The sequence below is a fragment of the Schistocerca americana genome, chromosome 11 (assembly GCF_021461395.2).
Source record: "Schistocerca americana isolate TAMUIC-IGC-003095 chromosome 11, iqSchAmer2.1, whole genome shotgun sequence".
NCBI lineage: Eukaryota > Metazoa > Arthropoda > Insecta > Orthoptera > Acrididae > Schistocerca > Schistocerca americana.
Genome location: NC_060129.1, coordinates 81,702,999 through 81,728,443, shown reverse-complemented (window position 1 = coordinate 81,728,443; position 25,445 = coordinate 81,702,999). Strand labels below are relative to the sequence as shown.

Below are 25,445 nucleotides of genomic sequence, written 5' to 3'. Positions count from 1 at the left end.
TCTCTTCTTTCAGAAACACTTTCCTTGTCATTGCATTGCCAGTCTACATTTTATATCCTCTCTACTTCGACCATCATCAGTTATTTTGCTCCCCAAATAGCAAAACTCCTTTACTACTTTAACTGTCTCATTTCCTAATCTAATTCCCTCAGCATCACCCGACTTAATTCGACTACATTCCATTATCCTTGTTTTGCTTTTGTTGATGTTCATCTTACATCCTCCTTTCAAGACACTATCCATTCCGTTCAACTGCTCTTCCAAGTCCTTTGCCGTCTCTGACAGAATTACAATGTCATCGGCGAACCTCAAAGTTTTTATTTCTTCTCCATCGATTTTAATACCTACTACGAATTTTTCTTTTGTTTCCTTTACTGCTTGCTCAATATACAGATTGAATAACATCGGGGAGAGGCTACAACCCTGTCTCACTCCCTTCCCAACCACTGCTTCCCTGCTTTTGGAATGAGAAAAGAAAATAAGCAATCCACAACACAAAGTAAATTGAGTACACAATGCATTTGGTGGTGCCTACAGTGCAAATGTTTGCTTCAGCTGGCAGTGGTAGTTCAGACCTGACCACTACCGGTAACTTACGCAACTACAGTTGAGAACACTCCCCACCTAAAGCTAACACGATACAGTGTCCACATAATACATTACATTTCTTTATGTTGAGGGACAACTGCCAATTCCTGCACCAAGTGTCAACCTTCTTCTCCACCGTGTCGATCCTCGGCAGGTCGTCCTGAATTTTGCTACAATTTTCTAACACTGTGACTTCTTTACAGACAACAGTATCTGCCTTGTGGGGCTTCAAACATTGAGTGTTGCCTCGGATTTGTTCAATGTAAACATTTAAAATGTGTGCTGCAATTGGTGATTAGGTTTTTGTTCGCCAAGAAATGGAGACAAACTGAAATTTATTGGGAACCTTGCACGGCATATGAAAATAGTGTAATGAGTGAAGCTGAAATGAGACAATGGTGCACAATATTTAACAATGGCCACATTAATGTCCACAAGGAAGCATGAAGTTGCCAGCTGAGCATTATCAATGCTGAACCAGTGGAGAAAATCAATGAAAAGATTCACAAAAAAAACCAGCCATTTCACAATTTTGGTGCTCTCACAACAGTTTCCTTAAATTTTAACGAACTTTGTTATTTTGTGTTGTGATGCAACTTCTATGCTACCGAGGTTTGTGCGAGATGGGTAACGAAACTCTTTACAGAACGTCACAAAGCAGCACAGGGCAGCATCTCTGACAGTTCTCGAGGCCTACGACAAATACGGAAAATCACTTCTCGATTGTGTCGTAATGAGGGACGAGACTTGTGTACAGTTCGTAACTTGTGAGACAAAACAGCGGCCTATGGAGTGGGGTCACAAAACGGAGGAAATGTTTGCAAACATTGCCATCAAGAATGATTACTGGAGATTGTTTCTGGCAGATTTCCTCAAACGAGTGAAACATTAAAAAAATTAAGAAGTGCGATAGGAAAACAAGTGTCGGGCAAGTGTCCAGGAAAGTAGCATTCCGAGAATTTTTTCATTCGTGACAATGCACGATCCCACACAGCCATTCAAACTTGACAGATCCCCGATAATTTCGGATGGGAGCATTTCAGTCATTCACTGAACAGTCTAGGCTTTAGTCCAAAGGACTTTAACTTCTTTCCACACCCGAAGACCTGGCTCACAACATAGTTCACACAAAATGACGAGGAACTACATACAGGTGGAAATATGTGGTTGAAGTCTCAAGCAGCAACATTCTATGATGATGGAATAAGAAAATGGTATTGTGATAAGTGTCTTAATTTGTGCAAAGATAATGCTAAAAATAGAATGAGATTTTCATTCTGCAGAGGAGTGTGCACTGATATGAAACTTCCTGGCAGATTAAAACTGTGTGCCCGACCGAGACTCGAACTCGGCACCTTTGCCTTTCGCGGGCAAGTGCTCTACCATCTGAGCTACCCAAGCACGACTCACGCCCCGTCCTCACAGCTTTACTTCTGCCAGTACCTCGTCTCCTACCTTCCAAACATTACAGAAGCTCTCCTGCGAACTTGCTAAAAATAGCTGAACAATGTGCCTTCCAAATTTAAGTAACAATTTTTTTCTCCATTTGGTTTTTTTATTATTATTCTAAAATGTAAGTTTCATTCTGAAAAGCTCTTGTACATACTGTGAAAAATAATGGATCTGTAACAGTTGCTTGCAGCCTGAAGTTACTTTTAGATCTGAAGACTTGTCTCCGGTAACGATGACATGACGGGTTCTGTCTTCTAGAAAGTGGTCAAACCAATTAGAAAGTTGGTACAATATTTTGTACACTTGTATCTTGTTCATTAGGAAACAGTGCAGAACTATACTAGACACTGTCAAGAAGTTGGGTAATACAACACCCACCAGATGCGAACAGTGAAGCTGGGTTTCACACAATCACTGTCTGCCGAATCCATATTTGTTCCTACAGTGGAGATTTTTGGCACACTCGAGGATAAAACACATTCGAAAGTTGTGCAACACACCCACATCTGTGATGTATGCCTGCAGCAGTGCTGGGGTAACAAATGACTCCGGCAGTGCAGGCCACTCACGCTCGGCAGCCGGACTCACCCCGTAGATGGCGGGCGCCTCCAGCTCGTGGATCTGCGTGCAGATGGACGCGCGCTTCATCAGTGCCAGGTGCAGCCCCGTGTCGCCGTCCTCGTCCTCCGCGTTGACGTCGCCGCCCGTCGACACCACCAGCTCCACCACCGAGCAGTGGCCCTGCGACCGCATCGGAAAATGCACAGCTACCGAGAGAGTCACAGCGAAACTCTCGACAGATCCTCCGCTACGACTGCGACTCCGACAGTGTAATAAAAGTGACTACGTTACTGTAATATACAGACGTTACACTAAGAATTGACACATTGTGACATCGTGTGACCACATGCTATACAGAACATATCAAAAATAGAGAGCAAAAATTTAGATATTTATTCGCCATATGCAGAGAGCTAAAAACAGTTCGACATATTTTATTTTAACTACAATTTTTTTGTTGCATTACTTATTTACTTACTTGTAGTGATACAATTTACAGTATGAGCTCATTTCAGAATTTTGTCATTATCTAGTGTACCTGTGAAGATGGGACAATAGGTATAATATTGTTCCTCGCGTCTGCGCTAGTCTATGCATATGTATGTCACCTAATGCTTACATTTTAATTGGTATGTGTAGCACCAAAATTCTTTTGGAAACCTGTATCCTCTCCCAGCCTCATCCCTACTCTTCCAAAGAGGGCATATGTGTAATATCACTAATTTACACCAATTTAAACTGCTGCTTTGATTTTGTCTTTTCTGGTTATCTGGGTTCAAATACACCGAACTTTATTTATTTATTTTGCAGCAAATTGATAATTGTTTTGACATTGTTTACGTTGGGCCTCACCAGAATGTAGAATGAAGGAAACATGTTGGATTAAAAGCTCATGTACCATCACCACTTGCACATTATACAAACTTCAGGCACATGCTATGAATAATTTTGCTATTGTAACTATGGCGTAATTAATGATTAAAGTTCTGATATTTCTAGTCGTGAAAAGATAGCTTTTTTATGTTTTCGAGCTAAAAAATTGATTGTAACTCTAATAGAAATATGACACGGTGATTTTTCAGTCAGCACCAAATATGCTCATGTTCTAATTGATGTTAGTTAACAGAACTGTAATTACGACTATACAGAAATGGAAAATTTTACAGTGCAAAATTTAATTAATTAAATCTAGGCCTTTCATTCAATAAAACTAATAGCTCTGTTCACCTGTAAATGATAGTGTGATCATTCTTTAAGTAAGTAAAATGATATAAGCAAAATAACAAAATATATTGTTGTAATGATAAAACATGTAATTTATGGTCTTAATAGAAACAGTCTTTCTTGTCTTTGTACAAGATTATTCACTTTTATTTCATGTAAATTTGGCTAGTGTAGTTTCAGCTCTCTGAGACTGCAGACGTGTGTGCAAGTTGCGTTTGCTTGTGTGTGTGTGTGTGTGTGTGTGTGTGTGTGTGTGTGTGTGTGTGCGCGCGCGCGCGCGCGCGCGCGCGCGCTAGGGTGTCTACTGCTGAGAAAGGCCTTAATGGCCAAAAGCTACGAGTGTGTGAATCTTTATTGTGCCTATCGCGACTCAGCATCTCCGCTATATGGTGAGTAGCAATTTTCCTTCACTGGTATTGTTAGATTCCATCCTGGATTTTCCATTGTTTGATTTGTATGTAATTTGGGAAGATGTATGTAAAAAATTTTACTGTATACATCTAAAAATTTAATATGTAACAATGACAGTAATTGTTTAAAATCATACACTCCTGGAAATGGAAAAAAGAACACATTGACACCGGTGTGTCAGACCCACCATACTTGCTCCGGACACTGCGAGAGGGCTGTACAAGCAATGATCACACGCACGGCACAGCGGACACACCAGGAACCGCGGTGTTGGCCGTCGAATGGCGCTAGCTGCGCAGCATTTGTGCACCGCCGCCGTCAGTGTCAGCCAGTTTGCCGTGGCATACGGAGCTCCATCGCAGTCTTTAACACTGGTAGCATGCCGCGACAGCGTGGACGTGAACCGTATGTGCAGTTGACGGACTTTGAGCGAGGGCGTATAGTGGGCACGCGGGAGGCCGGGTGGACGTACCGCCGAATTGCTCAACACGTGGGGCGTGAGGTCTCCACAGTACATCGATGTTGTCGCCAGTGGCCGGCGGAAGGTGTACGTGCCCGTCGACCTGGGACCGGACCGCAGCGACGCACGGATGCACGCCAAGACCGTAGGATCCTACGCAGTGCCATAGGGGACCGCACCGCCCCTTCCCAGCAAATTAGGGACACTGTTGCTCCTGGGGTATCGGCGAGGACCATTCGCAACCGTCTCCATGAAGCTGGGCTACGGTCCCGCACACCGTTAGGCCGTCTCTTCCGCTCACGCCCCAACATCGTGCAGCCTGCCTCCAGTGGTGTCGCGACAGGCGTGAATGGAGGGATGAATGGAGACGTGTCGTCTTCAGCGATGAGAGTCGCTTCTGCCTTGGTGCCAATGATGGTCGTATGCGTGTTTGGCGCCGTGCAGGTGAGCGCCACAATCAGGACTGCATACGACCGAGGCACACAGGGCCAGCACCCGGCATAATGGTGTGGGGAGCGATCTCCTACACTGGCTGTACACCACTGGTGATCGTCGAGAGGACACTGAATAGTGCACGGTACATCCAAACCGTCATCGAACCCATCGTTCTACCATTCCTAGACCGGCAAGGGAACTTGCTGTTCCAACAGGACAATGCACGTCCGCATGTATCCTGTGCCACCCAACGTGCTCTAGAAGGTGTAAGTCAACTACCCTGGCCAGCAAGATCTCCGGATCTGTCCCCCATTGAGCATGTTTGGGACTGGATGAAGCGTCGTCTCACGCGGTCTGCACGTCCAGCACGAACGCTGGTCCAACTGAGGCGCCAGGTGGAAATGGCATGGCAAGCCGTTCCACAGGACTACATCCAGCATCTCTACGATCGTCTCCATGGGAGAATAGCAGCCTGCATTGCTGCGAAAGGTGGATATACACTGTACTAGTGCCGACATTGTGCATGCTCTGTTGCCTGTGTCTATGTGCCTGTGGTTCTGTCAGTGTGATCATGTGATGTATCTGACCCCAGGAATGTGTCAATAAAGTTTCCCCTTCCTGGGACAATGAATTCACGGTGTTCTTATTTCAATTTCCAGGAGTGTATAAATAGAGGTGATTTGTACGCCACCACAGGTCAGTCTGAGGTCAGTCTTACGTCACTCATGAGACAGTATTAAGTCAATTTTATTCACGTAGTTTGCTGCCAAACACGTAGCGTGCAACATAAAACTCTTTGTGAACAAGAAATATTGGGATTTTTTTTTTAACCATTGCACGATTCCCGTGTGGCGATGCAACAACATCAAGATGAGCTTATGACATCATTAAGAAGCAGCATCCCAGATTACACAGGATACATATTATTTACTTGCTGGAGGGTATCCGTATTGCGACGTGATATATTGTTTTTCTTTTGTTAAGCAAAAATACACATCCCAAACTTCACAACACAAAAACATTTTCGCCACAATATATTACATACGACACGGACCATATCACGCCTCGGAGCAGGTATGTCAGTTATATTTCTGTTACGATACAATCATATTATTTATATATTTACTTTTTCTTTGTGTGATCTTGTAATGTTATTTTTGATAGCTCCAGCTCCAGCAATGCTATAAGTTTACAATGGAATATCTACTTCACGGAAAGTCGGTTCGTATGTTTGATTTTTCGGAGATAGTAATTTGTGATTTTTATGTAAGTGATAAGTGTTCTACTGTCTTATGTTTATCACTATCAAAAATAATTTTTTAAGACTGAAAATAAAAAGTAAACCTATAAATAACATATCAAACAGTCATGGGACAGTGATATACTCAAATACAGATGGTGGTAGTATTGCATAGACACAATATGAAAGGCCACTGCATTGGCGGAGCTTTCATTTGCACTCCAATGATCCGTGTGAAGCCGGCCGGTGTGGCCGTGCGGTTCTAGGCACTTCAGTCTGGAACCGCGTGACCGCTACGGTTGCAGGTTCGAATCCTGCCTCGGGCACGGATGTGTGTGATGTCCTTAGGTTAGTTAGGTTTAAGTAGTTCTAAGTTCTAGGGGACTGGCGACCACAGATGTTAAGTGCCAAAGTGCTCAGAGTCATTTGAACCATTGTTTGATTCACGTGAAAAGGCGCCCAATGTGACAATAGTGGCATGACGGGAATTAACAGACTTTGAATGTGTAATGGTAATTAGAGCAAGACGCACGAGATATCCTGTGTCCAAAATCGTTAGGGAATTCAATTTTCCGATATTCACTCTGTCAAAAGTGTGCCGAAAATACCAAATTCCGTGCACTACCTCTCTCTCACCCTGGACAACGCAGTGTACAATGGCCTTCACTTACCAACCGAGAGCAGTAGCTTGAACTCAATGTGGGACGTTTGACAAACGTATCTGTTAGGACAGTGCAGCGAAATTTGGCACTGATGGGCTACGGCGGCAGACAACTGACGTGAATGCCTCAGCTAACAGTACGACATTGCCCGCAGAGCCTCTCCTGTGCTCGTCGACTACATCAGTTGGATCCTAGGCAGCTGCAAAGCCGTAGCACGGTCAGACGAGTGCCGATTTCTGTCGGTAAGAGCTTACAGTAGGGTTCGAGTGTGATGCAGACCCTACAACGCCACGGATCCGAGTTGTCAACAAGGACCTGTGCAAGCCGGTGGTGGCTCCAAAACGGTGTGGGCTGTGTTTCAATAGACGGAGTGGGTCCTCTGCTCCAACTGAACTGATCACTGACCATTTGCAGCCATTCACAGGCTTCACGTTCCCAAACAACGGTGGAATTTTTACAGGTGACAATGCGCCATGTCACCAGACCGTAATTATTCTTTGCCAGTTTGAAGAAGATCTTGGACAATTAGAGTGAACGAATTGGACATCCAGACTGCACGACACGAATCCCGTAGAACATTTACGGGAGAGATTCGACAGGTCAGTTCGTGAAGAAAGCCCTGCACTGCGAGCACTTTCGCAATTACGGACAGCTATACAGGTAGCACTGCTCAATATTTCTGCACGTCACTTTCGATGACTCGTTCAGCCCCTGTCACGTCAAGTTGCTGCACTGGGCTGGGCAAAAGGAGGTCTGGTACGAAATTAGGAGGTAACTTGTGACGTTTTTAGTGTATCGTAACTATATGACAGTCAACATTTAAACTCCAAGATGCCATACGATCCAAATCGTACCGGCTAAGATGTAAGAATTAGGTGTCTTGTGTAGACACAGACTAACACAGATGTTAGGAACAATCTTATACCTATAATGGCATCTTCACAGGTACACTCGATAATGGCGAAACACCAAAATGAGCTCATCCTGTAACTTGTATCACTAGAAGTACATAAATAAATAGTGCAGCAAAAACATTGTAGTTAAAATAAAATAACCCATTCTTCAATCGCATGTATGCTGTGGGGCATTGGAAAGAAATCCACTGAAAAAAAATTTCATTACAACACGTGTCCAGAATTGTTTGGTTTCAAGGTTATGGCCTCCAAAACACCGATATTCACCAGAATGCTTTTCCTGCTGCAAGCTGTTGCTTTTAAAGAAGATGTTCGAAAATTTCTATCTCCTGTTCGAATACAGACCCCACATCGATGCCTCACGGCTGAGGAACCCAATCCCAAACTCCAGGAGTTCTGCATATTTCGTTACAACCTGCCACAATTTCATTCCGAACAGATTCCGTCTCAGGCAACAGAGACAAATAAACCGACAAATGCTCCACAAGTAGAAAACGATACGGCTCACATAATGTGAGTGAGAAGGGCGAGCAATCCGTAGAAGCAGGAAACTTTCAATACAAACGCTGCTGGGCCATACGACTGAAGTGTACAAAAGTGCCACAATGCAAGAAATGAGCTCGTAGATAAACAGACAGTGGAGTGCTGTCAACAGCATGAGATATGATGTTTTCCAGGAGGTCTGTGTACACCTGCCCCATAATTATGTTTACAAGTAAATAGGACCCAACTAATTGATCACCAATGATAGCGGCCAAAAAACTGAGGGAGAACCAAACTCAGTGATGCCACTCATGTGAACCGCACTACCATCTGCAAATAATGTTACGGCAGAAAGTCTAAAGAATCTGCAGCACACTTCTGCCCGCACCATTCACAGAATGTAATGTGTGGAGGGTGATCTACTGCTGACAGGGTCCGTACACATTGCAAATGTTAAGGACACAACTGCTGCTCCCGCAACCGTCTCCAACAGTCATACGAAACCGAGCACTTCAGGACGTGTTTTAATAAAGTTCTTTTATCGTCTACTAGCTGCAGTGCCCAGTGCTGCAGGTAAGATCTCTGCAATTGTTTTGCTTCTTTATACTAATTTTGTAGATGCTATGAACCACCTGGTTGTGACATTTTACCGTATGCATCTTATTGCCGATATTCACAAATAATGCGATGCATATAACCTTCCGAAGAAGGGCACTGCACTGAGTGTCTGAAATCGGTACAGAAATTAAATTTCTTTTACGCAACTGACTGCTTACTTCTTGTTATGGATTATGAACTCTTATGTAGGCAGTGATCTCCCTCTTGTCTTGAACGTAAAGTGTTCAAAATTTCATCAAGATCAGAATAAAACTGTAAATTCATATGAATTACAAAGAAAACAAATGAGCTGACATTCTTCTTTATATAAATGGGGAATACATATCTAAAACCATGCCCTCTATTTCTGTACAGGGTGTCCCATTTGTCTTGACCACCCTAAATAACTGTTTGTCCAGAAGCAAATCACAAAATGTTTCAAGCAGATGTTCTTTAGCCGTCGGGGGACACCAATCAGCACGACTGGCTTCGTAGTAGCTTTGTTTTTTACAAAGATATGAACAGCGGTATGACCTTCTAAAATGGCACCCTGTATTTTTTATTCAGTAATTCATTTCCTCTTCTAAAGACCTATTAAAAAATTTATCACAGTGTACCACTCACTCAAACACAACACTGACGTTGACACTCCCAGCGCTTAGTGCAGGTACTCGGGGTAATGGACCACATCCACGTGCTGACGTTGACAGAGGACAAACGTAAACATAAGTAGAATGCACACCCATCATTCCGTCAATCATTGTTAGTTGAAGATTTGTGGGAATAGAATGTAGGCCAATGAAGAGAAGGTAGAAATGCTACTCATGTATGGTGAATGTAAGTTAGCAGAACAGCAATTGCAATACTGTTTTCTTATGTACGGGTAGATTTATTACAGTAGTTTAGTCCTTTTCAATACTGTTGTGCAGAGTAGGCATGCAGTAAAGTCTGTCCTCCTTACAAACTGCATCAGCATAAAATTTCTTTTATTGTTATTGTTGTTGTTGTTGTTGATGATGATGATGGTTGGCGAAATATTACGCAAGCAGCAGAACAGTACAGAGCAATATCCTCAAAAGAACCCACCTTCCCAACAGATGTTTTCTCGTCTTGTTGTGATGCTGCAGGAAATGGGAAGTTTCAACCCACGACAACGCAATCATCGTAGCACTCGCACAGACGAAGCTGCTGCAGTTAGGTTAGTGTTGTTTAACGTCCCGTCGACAATGAGGTCATTAGAGACAGAGCGCAAGCTCGGGTTAGGGAAGGATGGGGAAGGAAATCGGCCGTGCCCTTTCAAAGGAACCATCCCGGCATTTGCCTGAAACGATTTAGGCAAATCACGGAAAACCTAAATCAGGATGGCTGGAGACAGGATTGAACAATCGTCCTCCCGAATGCGAGTCCAGTGTGCTAACCACTGCGCCACCTCGCTCGGTGCTGCTGAAGTTATTGTTCTCACTTTCTTTACTATGAATTCACATGTGGGCACACAACAGCTTGAACATGAGATTGGCATTCCTAAAACTAGTGTAAGTGATATTCTTACACGTCACCGCTTCCATTCTTACCATGTACACCTACATTAAAAACTGCACGGGAATGATTTCCAGAATCGTGTACAGTACTGTCGGTGGGCACAGCAGCAAATCCTCACCAACCCGAACTTCTTCCCCAAAGTTCTATTTACTGATGAATGTTCCTCCTCAAACAAAGGACAGGCAAATACAAGGAACGTGCATTATTTGTCCAGCGACAACCCACGACGGCTTAGACAGGTGGAACATTAGTGTCAATGGAGAGTTAACATTTGGTGAGGGATGCTCGGTGCTACAATTATTGGCCCTATTTCATCAATGGTAGTGTAAACGGCACAGCGTATGCCAACTTCCTCAGACGAATTGTTCCTCCTCTTCCGGATGAAGTGGCGGTAAGAACCAGAATGGTGATGTGGTATCAACACGATGGATGTCCAGCACATAATGCCTCATGTGCACGTCATGTTCTGAACCGAAAGTATCCTGCCAGATTGATTGGTCGAGAAGCAACAGTTACTTGGCCTGCTACGTCTCCCGATTCAAATCCTCTGGACTTTTTTCTTTGGGTATGCATTAAAGACATTGTCTATCGCGATATTCCAACAACTCCAAAGGATATGCAGGAATGTATCGTGCTTGCTTGTAATTCTCTTCAGCAGGCAGCACTGGAAGCAGTAAATAATTCTTTCATTCAGTGAGTGCACCAGTGTATCGTTGTCCAGGGTCACCACTTTGAGTGCCTTTGTATGTTCTACTCCTGAGCAATGGTACAGGAGAGTCAAAGTCAACTGTGTGTTACATTTTTATTTGGTTTTCATTTGTTTTCTGACAACTCCAGCAAGTGGACAAGTTTGTGATCCCGGACTCAAAAGTCAATGTAGTGTTATGTAATTAATAACGTCGTTTTTTCAGTGAATGGTACACTGTGATACATTTATACATTTCTGAATAGATCTTTAGGAGAGGAAAGAATTACCGAATAAAAAACACAGGGTGCCATTTAGAAAAGTGATACCGCTGTTGGTATCTTTGTAAAAAACAAAGCTACAACAAAGGCAATCATGCTGATGTCCCCCTGACAGCTAAAGAACATTTGCTTGAAACATTTTGTAATTTGCATCTGGACAAACAGTTATTTAGGGTGGTTAGCCGTGCGGTCTAACGCACAGCTTTCCGGACTGGGAAGGAGCGCCTGGTCCCCGGCACGAATCCGCCCGGTGGACTTGTGTCAAGGTTCGGTGAGTCGGCCAGTCTGTGGATGGTTTTTAGGTGGTTTTCCATCTGCCTCGGCGAATGCAGGCCGGTTCCCCTTATTCCGCCTCAGCTACACTATGTCGGCAATTGCTGCGCAAACAAGTTCTCCATGTATGCGTACAACACCATTACTCTACCACAGAAACATAGGTGTTACACTTGTCTGGTGCGTGAGATTCCTCGGGAGAGCGGGGTGGGGTGGGGGTGGGGGTGGGGGGACAGTGGGGGGGGGGGGTTCCACCGGACGCTGAACCGCACAATAATCCTGGGTTCGGTGTGGGGCAGTGGAGGGGTGAAGTGGACTGCAGTAGTCACGTGGGGTTGCGGACCACTGCGGCTGTGGGGGCGGAGCCTCTCCATCGTTTCTAGGCCCCCGGTTAACATACAATACAATACAATAGGGTGGTCAAGATAAATGGGACACCCTGTATATGTTCATGTGTGTGTGAATTCCGAAAGGACCAAACTGCTGAGGTCATCGGTCCGTAGACTTACACACTACTTAAACTAGAACAAAACACACACACACACACACACACACACACACACACACACACACACACAGGACTCGAACCTCCAGTGGGAGGGGCCGCGTAATCTGTGACTTGGCATCTCAAACCACACAGCCACTCTGTGCGGCACCTATTTCTGAAACACCCTGTATTCACAAAACGATTGACATTGATGATGTTTTGTTTCAACTACGTGCTGTCTTTGAATGTCTCATTTAAGACAAAAAAATCTGCTGCAGAAATTCATCCAAGTGTTTAGCATACATGTGGAGATGTGTGCAACAGAGCTAGGAGTGATGGCAGACAGGTGGAACAGCCCCACAGTACACGGCAAGTGGAGAGTCTACTACTTCGTTACGAAAGACAGGTGTGTCACTGAACGATATTGCAACAAAACATTCGACAGGGCCAAGTGCAAGGCAAGCAATGCTCCAAAATTCGGATTATTGAAATTTTGGAGTGCTAGGTCCCAAGTACTTTCACTGAAGACTACAAAATTCAGTATTTTTCAGAGTACTTCTCAAGATCCTGAAAGGAGAATTGTAAAAACATAGTTTGAAGAACAACTTTTTCTTTGCAATGAAAATAATCTAATACAAACATTTATCCATAATATTTTTACCAGTGGTCATAAGAGTAAAAAATAGGATAACTAAGAGCTATGGAACTGCAGAATATCCTTCATTGATATATTTGAGAAAATTTAGTAACAATGGCTGTTTGAGTACATCTACATCTACATCCATACTCCACAAGCCACCTGACGGTGTGTGGTGGAGGGTACCCTGAGTACCTCTATCGGTTCTCCCTTCTATTCCAGTCTCGTATTGTTCGGGAAAGAAGGATTGTCGGTACGCCTCTGTGTGGGCTCTAATCTCTCTGATTTTATCCTCATGGTCTCTTCGCGAGATATACGTAGGAGGGAGCAATATACTGCTCGACTCTTCGGTAAAGGTATGTTCTCGAAACTTTAACAAAAGCCTGTACCGAGCTACTGAGCGTCTCTCCTGCAGAGTCTTCCACTGGAGTTTATCTATCATCTCCGTAACGCTTTCGCGATTACTAAATGATCCTGCAACGAAGCGCGCTGCTCTTCATTGGATCTTCTCCATCTCTTCTATCAACCCTATCTGGTATGGATCCCACACTGCTGAGCTGTGTAAAATCGAACTGGTATCCCATCAGGTCCAGCGGCCTTTCCTCTTTTGAGCGATTTTAATTATTTCTCTATCCCTCTGTCGTCCATTTCGATATCTACCATTTTGTCATCTGTACGACAATCTAGAGAAGGAACTACAGTGTAGTCTTCCTCTGTGAAACAGCTTTGGAAAAAGACATTTAGTATTTCGGCCTTTAGTCTGTCATCCTCTGTTTCAGTACCATTTTGGTCACAGAGTGTCTGGACATTTTGTTTTGTTCCACCTACGGCTTTGACGTAAGACCAAAATTTCTTAGGATTTTCTGCCAAGTCAGTACATAGAACTTTACTTTCGAATTCATTGAACGCCTCTCGCATAGCCCTCCTCACACTACATTTCACTTCGCGTAGTTTTTGTTTGTCTGCAAGGCTTTGCCTATGTTTATGGTTGCTGGGAAGTTCCCTTTGCTTCCGCAGCAGTTTTCTAACTCGGTTGTTGTACCACGGTGGCTCTTTTCCATTTCTTACAATCTTGCTTGGCACATACTCATCTAACGCATATTGTACGATGGTTTTGAACTTTGTCCACTGATCCTCAACACCATCTGTACTTGAGACAAAACTTTTGTGTTGAGCCGTCAGGTACTCTGTAATCTGCTTTTTGTCACTTTTGCTAAACAGAAAAATCTTCCTACCTTTTTTAATATTTCTATTTACGGCTGAAATCATCGATGCCGTAACCGGTTTACGATCACGAGTAGGGGGTGCAAATATACAGCAAGATGGAATTTCTCTTTCTAGCACATTATTTTCTAATGAGGAGAAAGAGATAGCTTCAAAATTTTTTCAGTGTTGGGTATCCCAGTGGGTAGCAGAAATATGTGAGGAAGACAGATGAGCAAAAGAGATGGAAGATATTCTACAAAATTTTCAGAATGTCCTGGAACCAGAAACTGTAAATGCTATGTTACACAGATCTCAATTCTCAAAGTTCTGTAAGGCAAAGTTCAGCAGAAGCGTCACGACTGACTTGACATCAAACATGGATAGATTGGCACCAAAACATCAAATGTAAGGATCAGTATATTAACAAAAATAATCAATATTTGAAAATATAGCGTGAATGTGTAGATAAAAAAAAAAAAAAAATCTACTCACCAAGTGGCAGTAGTAGAACAAACACATAAAAGTATTAAAGGTTGCCAACTTTCGGAGCACGTGGCTCCTCCTCCTGGCAGAAGACTCGAAGGGGCAGGAAGAGGACTGCTGAGGTTTAGGAAAAAGAATTAGAGTTCGGAAAAGTAGCCCAGAAGTCCAGGTCAGTGGACACTTACTAGATGGGATGAGAAGCAAAGACTGATTGTTCAGGACTGCATCAGACAAGATTTGAAAAACTCAGAGCATAAAAAGTGGAAGATAGAGTAATATGAAAGACAGAGATTACTGTCAAAACATCATGCACGAGTTAACACGAGCAAAAAGCTAACTGCAAACGTGGGAGTGGTGCGGCGAAAAATAAACAGATCGGAAAATTAAAGACACAGAAAACCAAAATGAAGTGAAGAAAGAATTTTTACTGTGAAGAAATGCCAATAGTGAAGAAATAACATAAATTAAGGCTAGCTGGGTGGCGAGAACCGAGGACACGAGGTAGCACCAGTTGCCACGTGTGGAGTTCTGAGAAACTGGTTTCTGAGGGGAGGATCCAGATGGCGCATATGGTGAAACGGGCGCCGAAGTCTCACTGTTATGTTGCACTGCAGGCTCTACAACAGGATACTGTGTATTGCTAGTATACCAGGTGTACCGGTATGAAATGAGCGTTTTTTTTTGTGAAAATGAAACACTAATTTTGAATTGAAAAGTAAAAACATTTTATTCAAAGTACTGACCATTGCTTTCTATACATTTTGACCACCTTTCTGGCAATTTGTGGACACCACACAAATAGAAATGTTCGTCTTTTGAAGCAAAGCAATCAGACACCCAATTTTCGACTTCTTCGTAGGAATCGAAGTGTTCCTCAGCCAATGCGTGTCCTGTTGATGAAAACAAATGGTAGTCGGAAGGGGCCAAGTCTGGTGAATACGGCGGGTGTGGTAGCAGCTATCAGCCGAGTGTTTTGATTGAATCCTGAACCAGTTTTGCTTTGTGTGCAGGTGCATTGTCATGTAAAAAAATTTCTTTGCCGTGTCTTCTGGCCCATTCTGGTCTTTTTTTCAATCAATGCATGGTTCAAATTGATCACTTGTTGTCTGTAGCGATTAGTATTCACAGTTCCACTGGGTTTTAGAAGCTCGTGATACACCACACCTTTCTGATCCCACTGAACACAGAGCATTGTCGTCTTGCCGAAACGATCTGGTTTTGCAGTCGATGTTGACGGTTGTCCCAGATTAACTCACAATTTTTCCCGTTTAGGATTCTTAAAATAAATCCATTTTTCATCGCCAGTAACAATTCGATGCAAAATTTATTTTCTTTCATGTCTTTGAAGCAAAATTTGACAAATGGTTTTTCGGTTTTCCATCTGTCTTTCATTCAATTCGTGTGGCACCCGTTTTCCACACTTTTGGATCTTTCCCATAGCTTTCGAATGGTCAGAAATTGATTGTTGTGCAACATTTAGCATTGCTGCCATTTGCTTCTGACTCAAAGTATCATCTTCATCCAATATTGCTTGCAATTCTGCATCTTCGAACTTTATTGGTGGTTTTCCACGTTCTTCATTACTTACATCAAAATCATTATTTCTGAACTGTTGAAACCATCTTTTGCATGTTGCTTCTAATAGAACACGATCACCATATGCCTCGACAAGCATTCGAGGTGACTCTGCAGCACTTTTTTTCAAATGAAAACAAAAAAATTAATGCTTTCCGCAAATCATCACTTTCTGGTATAAAATTCGACATTGTTAACACGATGAAAACATATGTTGCTTGTTCCATGACTTGATGCATACTAAATATCTTTGACAGATGTCAAAAAAAATAAAAAAAATAGTAATAATAATAATAATAATAAAATAAAATAAAAATAAGGCTCGTTGACAATAAATGTTCCCTATCAACACATTTGTATCTTAACGCTCATTTCATACCAGTACACCTGGTACACCCTCTGCTTATGCCCATTCATCCTAACTGATAACTTGGCACTAGTCATGCTGATGTAAAAGACAGAACAGTGTTTACAAAAGAACAGGTATACAACATGTCATTTCACACGTGGCTCTCCCTTTGGTAGTATATGCTTTGCCAGTTACAGAGCTGGCATTAGTGGTAGCAGGAGCATGCATAGGGCAAGTCTTGCAGTGGGGATGGTCACAGGGGTAGGAGCCGTAGGGTAGAGACACGGGAGCAGAAGCAGCGAACAGTCTGACGAAGATATTATCGAGATCGGGTGGGCAATGAAAAGCTTTTCTGTGTGTGGTGGCCGAAATGCCTGACAAAATGGACCTCATTTCAGAGCACAATTTTGGGAAATCATAGCCTTGTCAAAGTAGCTAATTAATATGTTTAAGACCAAGACAACACTGAGTGATAAGTAGTAGAAGACCACTTTTCTCAGCTTTAAGAGCGGAAGAATCCATGTCTAGTGAAGAGAAGAGAACGGGGAAAGAAATAAATTCACAGCTCCCAGCTCTGATGAAATGAGGTTGGAAGAAATCGACATTCTGAATGACTGAACTGACTTCAAGTTGTCAGGATTCCATTAATTGTCCTTCTGAAAGCCTGAGCAATTTTGTGAAGTGGAATGCCACACAGCTATCTCGCAACCACTGAGAGTCTAGCGACGGAATGCAGTGTTCGGGAGGTGAATGCCGACTGAGTTTCTATCAGCTATCCACTCAAAAATTCAGCCAAATAAACCCATATAAAATAATTGCTACATCATAAGGGGATGCACACCACAGTATTAAAATAGATTTCTTTTGTATCGAGGAAAATTCAACCGAGAAAACTAATAAGACGGAGTTTCTGGTTTACCTTCAGGAGGCAAAATGTGTAGTGCTATCAGTAGGTACATAAAAGAAGGTACACCCTACTTTGGTATCAGAAGTAATAGTTCCTTCCTCGCGGATCGGAGACAGCTAGGTTGGGGAAGGGACCCACCTGTAGTGAAGATGACAGCAGACCGGAAGTGGGGAAGGACTACAGAGAATAGGCCAGAGAAAGTACGCCGATAAGCACTGAGCCAACTTTGGTGCAGAGATGATAATGACAGAATGAGAAGTAAAGACAGATGTGGCAAGGTAGAGATGAATAATACAAGTAAGTATTAAGACAGGAAAAAGAGTCAATATAAAGTGATGACGACGAAATGAAATTTCACGAGTTGAGACATTAAGTGATGTTATTTCACCGATTACAAAATCGAGTCACACTCAAAAAGGTCTCTGTAGAAAGAGCTCACTTATCAATGTAACATTGCAACCCCACTGGCCCGATCGTGGTATCCTCTCCCGAAGGACGCCGGGCCTCAACTGCTCTAACCGGTCACCGATATCCCAGATACCGGCGCTAAGACCGGGCGACGTCCGAGCTCGTCCCACGCGCGTCCTATCGCGAACGGATCTGCGAGTCTCGCCGGCCACAGGAGTAGCTCGACATCACACACGCGCCATCTGTGGAGGAGTACTGTCCTGTCAAAAACTGGCACCGCAATACAATCGGACGCGAGGTGAAAGGTGAGGACACGTGCTGTCTGTGACGTCCCTTTTGCCAGATTTCCTCAGTCACTATAATCTGTGACCAAGTCATATTTGACAATACCATAAGTAACACTGCTATGCCTCTCCAGAAGTGTGGAAAAATGAGACATCTTTCCAGGCCGCTGCCACAATTAGCAACGACCGTCATCCTGGGGTTAGAGCAGAACAGCGATCCGCCGCTCCCCACCGGTAAGTGCTCACCAGCCACGGCACCAGTCCAGACGGGGACATTTTCTTTGTGGCTTTAAAATGGTAATTCCCTAGTCCTGCAGCTGCCGGTCTCCGACCGACGGTGAGGGATGTCGCAGGGAGTCTGCGCAGGGAGTCCATTACTTTTTCTCAGACGGCAGAAACGGACTCGAAGAGGTTACCGTGCACTCGACGCATAGTACGTCATTCCTCCCCGTGACCGTCAGATGCGAATGACCAGTGTGTCTGCCCTCACGTTCTCACACAGTCTGACACTGAGTCACTGTCACGTAAGATGCCTCGAAAATCTGGATACTGCACGATTCGACTGTTCGGCCAAATGAAGCCCACAGTGGGGGGCCCCTTTCGAATGCCGTCGGTACTGATAATAGTGTCTTTCACGAGTACTTAGCACCTTTGTGTCCTCCGTACACCCCTTACGTACTGTACCGTGCCCAGTAACGACACTAAACACAAAGAACACTAATGCGTCGAGGGAGTTATACGGTGTGGTAGCCCTCAATAGCCATCCGTGAAGAAGGTTCCTGTTTTTATCTGAAGGGCATACTTTCGAAGATATGAGGGCTGGGAAGTTTCACCCTCTAGAAATTTCTAGAACATTTTAGAGTTTTTGAGAGCATTCCACAACATTCCAGAATGTTCCAGAACGTTACACAGTGATCCGGTACATTCTGAAATGTTCGGGGGTAGCGTGGAACATTCGGGAAGATTCCAGAATGTTCGGGAAAATTCCACATCGTTGTGGAACATTCCAGAACACACACTAATGTTGTGGAATGTTCTGCAACATTGTGGATCATTTGAAGTGTTTTTGGTATGTTTTTGAATTCACCACTGGTGGGGCTACGCACGAGTTGGGGTATATAAAGTGAGACCCGTCGTGGGTTCGAACCTCAGTTTCTTATGGGTGACGCAGGAGGAACTGAAAAAGTAGTGCAGAGAGTGAATAAAAGCAGTGAAGTGCGAGTAGTCAAAGTGATACAGTGGCTGAATATAAATCAAAAATAAAGTGTGTAAGGTGTGTGAAGTGTACTTAGTGTAGGAGATACTGCCAGTTCTGAAGTAAAATGGAGAAAACAAAAAGAACAGTGAAAAAATGAAACAGAAAAGGAGTGAAAAGCACCTTAAAGTTCCCGACAAAAGAGAATCGGCAGCGCGAGTAGCAGAGAAAGCGAAGAACAATTTCCAATCAACTTAGCCTACAGTTTAACGATTAACGAAGTCCACAGACAAACTTAAAAAAATAGCAGCATCAACCTAAAAGACTTAGTAAACTCGCAAAAATCTGTACATATATATGCTGGGTAACAAAATGAAAAATATTGTTTAGAAATGAGTATTATAAATATGTTTTCAATAAAAAAAATTTTACCTCATAGTTTAAAGTTCATCCTTTTATTCCAGCTACCACACAATCTGTTATCAACTTCCTGAGCAACACTGGGTACCCCAGGTAGAAAAACATAAAAAGAAGAGGGGCAGACGTGTTAACGGACCCCAGGAGGGTGTGGCGATGGAGGGATAGAATGGTGGAAAAGTGCCCGTCTTTGGAGTTCTGGGCAACTCGTACTGGGTGGAAGAATACAAACAGTGCATTTGGGATCTAGATACTACCATCTGATAGAAGTTTCCCTGAACTCCAGAGATAAGAACTTGCCGCAACACATCCTCGCGTCCCCAAACCCTCGTGGACTAAATGTTCGTTAGCACGTCCCAGTCTCTCCTTTTTATATAATTAGTGACTTCTTGTTGTCTTAGTTCTTAACTCTCTCCCTCCTAATCTGCCCTTACTTCTCACACTGTCCTGATCATCTCTGCACTCAAACTGGCTCAGTGCTTACCACTATACAATTTCTGATGTACTCTGACTGCTCCCTTCAGTTCTCTCTACCCTCATCCTCGGTTCTGAGTGATCTGCCCTTCCTTTTTAACCTTCCCACCCCTTTCCTCTTACTTCCGTAACAAAGGAAATATAGTTCCAAAAGCTACATACAGCTGCATTCAAATTATTAGACTGAGGACCTTTTTCGACAAAACTTTACATTTATCACACATATACATCCACGTACAGGTTACATTTGTATAGTCAATGTTTGTGTGCATGCCTCTGTTATTGAGTGGCATTTTTATTCTGTTTCATTTTGCTTTTATCAACATTTTAATGTTAGTGTCTCGGTACGAGATTTCCCATAGTTTGTCCAAGAGATCTTGTTTCATAACTGAAGCAAACCTGGAGGGTGTATACAAAATTCCAAATTAGAAAAGATGTGAATACTACCACAGGAGACCTCAACAATCCCAACATCCAATATACATTTCTTTAACGTAAAAAACAAACATTGTAATTTGGAGCACAAACTCTGAATTTTACATTTCATTCCCAATTTGCCACAGCATTATACATATGTTTGCCAAGTCTTTTCCAGCAATATGCTTTTAAACCACATTCAAACGGCCTCCTCCTCACCATCACAAGAGAAACTTCAACACCCACACATTTCAGATGATGTCTCAAGTCAGTAGAAGTAAGTTTACAGTTCACTATTGCCACAATTGTAAGTGTTCTCATTTTCCTTCTCTGTTTGGCTCGTATTCACCACATTCGTACACTGAAAGTTTGATTATGCTGACAGTTTTCTGTGATACTCTCATTCTGCCAGCAATTTCTTGCTGTGCATAAATATTCCCATAAGATCACTTTCTTTAGCAACTTTAAGATGTATACCTATACTAAAGACATTCAGATTCACAGGTTATATAATGTCTTGTTAATGTAACAACAAGTTAGTGGAATAAGAACCAAGCTGAAGCTCACTTCAGAAACAGTACTGTAAACACAGTAGCATGGTTTGTGCACTGCCAGCCTGCACTAACACAGACTGGAGGGAAAATGACAAATGTTGGCAACTGTGAAAACAACAGTGATCAGCGAGGTGCTCCAAAATCTCATAGTATCAATCAAGAATGAAGTAACCAGTAAAACCAATCAGGTATAACACTGTTCTCCCTCATATTTATATCAGTGAACTTAGGAATACTAAAAATACAGGGTGTTTAAAAAGGACTTCACAACTTTCAAAATTCATATAAATTAATTCACAGTACCTACAGAGACGACTGTAGTGTCAATTTGTAGGGAAATACATCAAGTTTGTCTTGCGTAGACCGGTACAGACAAATCGCACCATAAGGACCGTTAGCGGAAGTTGCATTAAAGATGGCTGCCTCCACTGGACCTGAGCGTGCTAGCTCGTGTGTTTTGGTTTGAAGAATTGAAGTCGGTGACAACAGTTCAGCGTAATTTCTGTACCAGGCACGCTGAAGATGCTCCTAGTAGGCCTACAATTTATGAGTGGCATATATGTTTTGTGGAAACAGGGTGCTCGGTAAGACACGGAAAAACATCAGGTCGTCCGAGCACATCTGATGACGTCGTTGGGCGAGTGAGACAACGTTTTGTCAACATCCCTACAAAATCGACCCAGTGTGCATCTCGCGAACTGCAAATCCCACATACGACTTTTTGGAGTCTGTTGAGAAATCGTTTGCATTTGAAACTGCACCGATTGACAATCGTACAAGAAATAAAAGACACTGATAAAATTGCTAGCAAGAACTTCTGTGCAGATATGTTGAATTGATTACATGAGAATTAACATTTTTTGGACAACAATCATCTTCTCTGACAAGTCAACTTTTCACTTAAGTGTCAAGGTTAACACATACAACTGTAGGATTTGGGAAGGGAAAATCCATGTCAAACATTGCAACACATCCGTGATAGCCCTAAACTGAATGTTTTTCGTGCAAAAGAACAAAGTGTACGACCCTTCTTTTTCCATGCGAGAACCACCAACAGGATAGTGTACCTGAATATGTCACAACAATTTTCGATACCACAGATCGATGAGGATGACCACGAATGAAATGTTTACTTCGTGCAAGATGGTGCACCACCCCACTACCCGGCTGCCTTCCGGGATTTTCTCAGTGACTGCTTTCCAGGTCGGTGGATTGACCGTGATGTACCAATTGCGTGGCCCTCACGTGCCCCAGACCTGACACCACTATCTTTTCTTTATGGGGATTCACCAAGGGGATCATGTTTGTATCTCCTGTGCTGGCTTCTCTACCTAAACTTAGAGAAAGAATTTAGACCACCTCTGACCAAGTTACACCTGCAATGCTACAGCGCGTTTGGGAAGAAATTGACTTCCGATGGGATGTGTGCAGGGTAACCAGCGGAAGCCACATACAACATCTCTACCGTATTTACTCGAATTTAAACCGCACTCGAATCTAAGCCGCACCTGAAAACAGACTCGAAATCAGGAGAAAAAAAAAAAAATTCCCCGAATCTAAGCCGCTCCTGAAATTTGAGACTCTAAATTCTAGGGGAGAGAAAAGTTTTAGACCGCCCCTCCAAATAGAAACAAATTTGGTCCATTGTAACATGAGACACAATTGAGGTCGAATGGATGGAGATACAATTACAGTAGTTTGGTTCGAATCTTAAGCTTAGCAGTTAAGCTTTACCAGGTAGCCATTGCTATGTGTCAGGCGCTCCGTTCGTGTTTATACGGGTACCCTTCCTTTTTCACGTGGTTCGTCTGGTTTGAATCAATTGCTTATTTTGCTTTGATCTGATAAGTGCCGTTCTCTTTGTTATAGGTGTTTACGTCACTCTAAGCTGAAAATGCATTATTGTACTGCATCACACATTGTTTGTCACATTCTGATGATGAGTGTTTACGACTTGTCGCCGCTTGCGGCACGGCTTGCTTTTGTGCGCGCTACCACGGCTTACAATTAAAAAAAAAGAGAGGAATTGTCTCATAACCCAACGACAAGAGACTGCTATTTGTTGTTACTTACACTGCTGCTTTCTTTCATAACGATGAACAAGAACCAAATAATAGACTGTGAACGATAGAATTTGTTCCGAACGGGAGTTTAGCGAAAAATTTTCTCCGTTTGAAAATCTTTGCAGACGCCTCTTTAGTACATTACATTACATTACATTCTGCACAGAAATTAGAGTCATCTTAGATTCGTGCTTCATTTCTGACTGTATCACTATTCAGCATAAGAATAATACGAATATAAACATGACATTATACGTCTATTCTTCCGCATTTGCTGTTGTCTCACTCTAGTTTCATAGTTTATTAGGGAGACAGGATTTAAATGAGATAGGAGCAAACACGAAAGAATACACGGCATAATGTTTACATTCTGCAACCTTTCTTTTAATTTATTTGCTGACGCATAGGCTTCGGTGCCAGTATTTATCTTTGTGCCTGCAAAGCATGCCTGTGTTGTGCTACATATATTAGACGGCAGAAGTTAGTTGTGGCGGCACCTACTAACATTTTTCAGAACTTCCACTTACTTTGCACTCGATACTAAGCCGCACGCAGTTTTTCGGATTACAAAAATCGGAAAAAAAGTGCGGCTTAGATTCGAGTAAATACGGGGTTAAAGGTCAAAACACTTGATGTGTTTCCCTACAAAATAAGTCTAAACCCAGCTCTACATCTTCTTTCAATAGATTTATATTAATTTTTAAAGTTATGAAGTCATTTTTGAAACACCCTGTATATCTTTTAGTCTAATATGTGAACACATCTGTAGTGTGATACTTTGACTATTACGTGTGTAATGACACTACTACACATTTCACTTCCTCGGACAGCCATTCTGTCTCAGATGTCAGAATTTTAAGTTTGCGCGGTGCGGGCCCTCGGGACGCAGCCCCGGCAGCCACACAGCCGGCAGTGCTCACCTGCGACACTGCGAGCAGGAGCGCCGTCTGCCTGCGATTGTTGCGCAACCCGACGTCGGCGCGGCCCAGCGAGAGCAGAGTCTCCGCGACGGCGCGGTGTCCGTTGAGGCAGGCCAGGTGCAGTGCTGCGAAGCCGTCGTCCTTCTTGACGTCCACCATCTGGCGGGCACGCTGCAGCAGCCTCTCGGTGGCACTGCAACGTACCGATCTCGTAAACGGGGCTGTCGCCCGGGTGTGGGACGGCACCGCCGTCTCGCAAACGAGGCCGCTGCCTACGGTGGGGTGCGGTTTTGGTCTCGGCTTTTCCCGGTTCAAACTGAAGTATATTAATTCTGATGTTTTGGTGTTAAACTGACATTGTAGTCTCGGAATGATGAAGGCAGCAGAAAAAATTGGAGAAAACACGGTAAAAGGAATAAATGATGACTAACTGAAAACCTCAGCTGCCGACAGGTGTTGTCGGTGTACCTCGATGTGGACAGCTGAAAATGTGTGCCCTGACCGGGACTCGAACCCGGGTTTCTCCCGCTTACACGGCAGATGCTCTATCCGTCTGAGCCACCGAGGACACAGAGGATAGCGCGACTGCAGGGACTTATCCCTTGCACGCTTCCCGTGAGACTCAAATTCCCAACTGTCCACAATTCTACATATGTATTGTACCTTATACACATTTGCCCAACCACTCATTACTCACACACGCTTTGGCGATTTCCGTAAGAGTTTGGGCAACCTGTGCGCATTCGCACAGACTAAGGTCAATGGCTGGGTAGCCTTTAGCTATATATACGAAGACAGTAACTTGTTCTCGAAAGAACAGTTACTGTTGATGACAGTGCAGCTTTTCCCTGAAATAAATGACGACTAACTGAAAACCTCAGCTGCAGACAGGTGTTGTCGATATACCTGTGTCCTCGGTGGCTCAGACGGATAGAGCGTCTGCCGTGTAAGCCGGAGATCCCAGGTTCGAGTCCCGGTTGGGGCACACATTTTCAGCTGTCCACATCGAGGTATATGAACAACACCTGTCGGCAGCTGAGGTTTTCAGTTAGTCATCATTTATTCCAGGGAAAAGCTGCACGCTCATCAACAGTTACTGTTATTTCGAGGACAAGTTACTGTCTTTGTATGTAAGGTGAAAGCAATGCTGTTCACAGACGACTTGATCTAGAGCAACAGGGAGAATCGGGAACAGCCAGGTGCTTAAACAAGAAACTTTGAGACGGTATGGGATGGAATCTGTAAAAACTAGCAGAATAAGGAT

At 43.3% G+C, this 25,445-nt stretch overlaps 1 protein-coding gene across 1 annotated transcript in view; it reads right to left on the bottom strand.

The window, feature by feature from the left end:
• The window catches only part of LOC124553637 (E3 ubiquitin-protein ligase MIB2), a 219,376-nt gene that overhangs the window by 38,961 nt on the left and 154,970 nt on the right, over positions 1–25,445 (bottom strand). Inside the window, exons 13-14 of the mRNA XM_047127508.1 lie at positions 24,182–24,374; positions 2,629–2,781 (exon numbers count right to left, since the gene is read on the bottom strand). Of these exons, the coding sequence (XP_046983464.1) occupies positions 2,629–2,781; positions 24,182–24,374 (346 nt within the window). The remainder of the gene's footprint in view (positions 1–2,628; positions 2,782–24,181; positions 24,375–25,445) is intronic.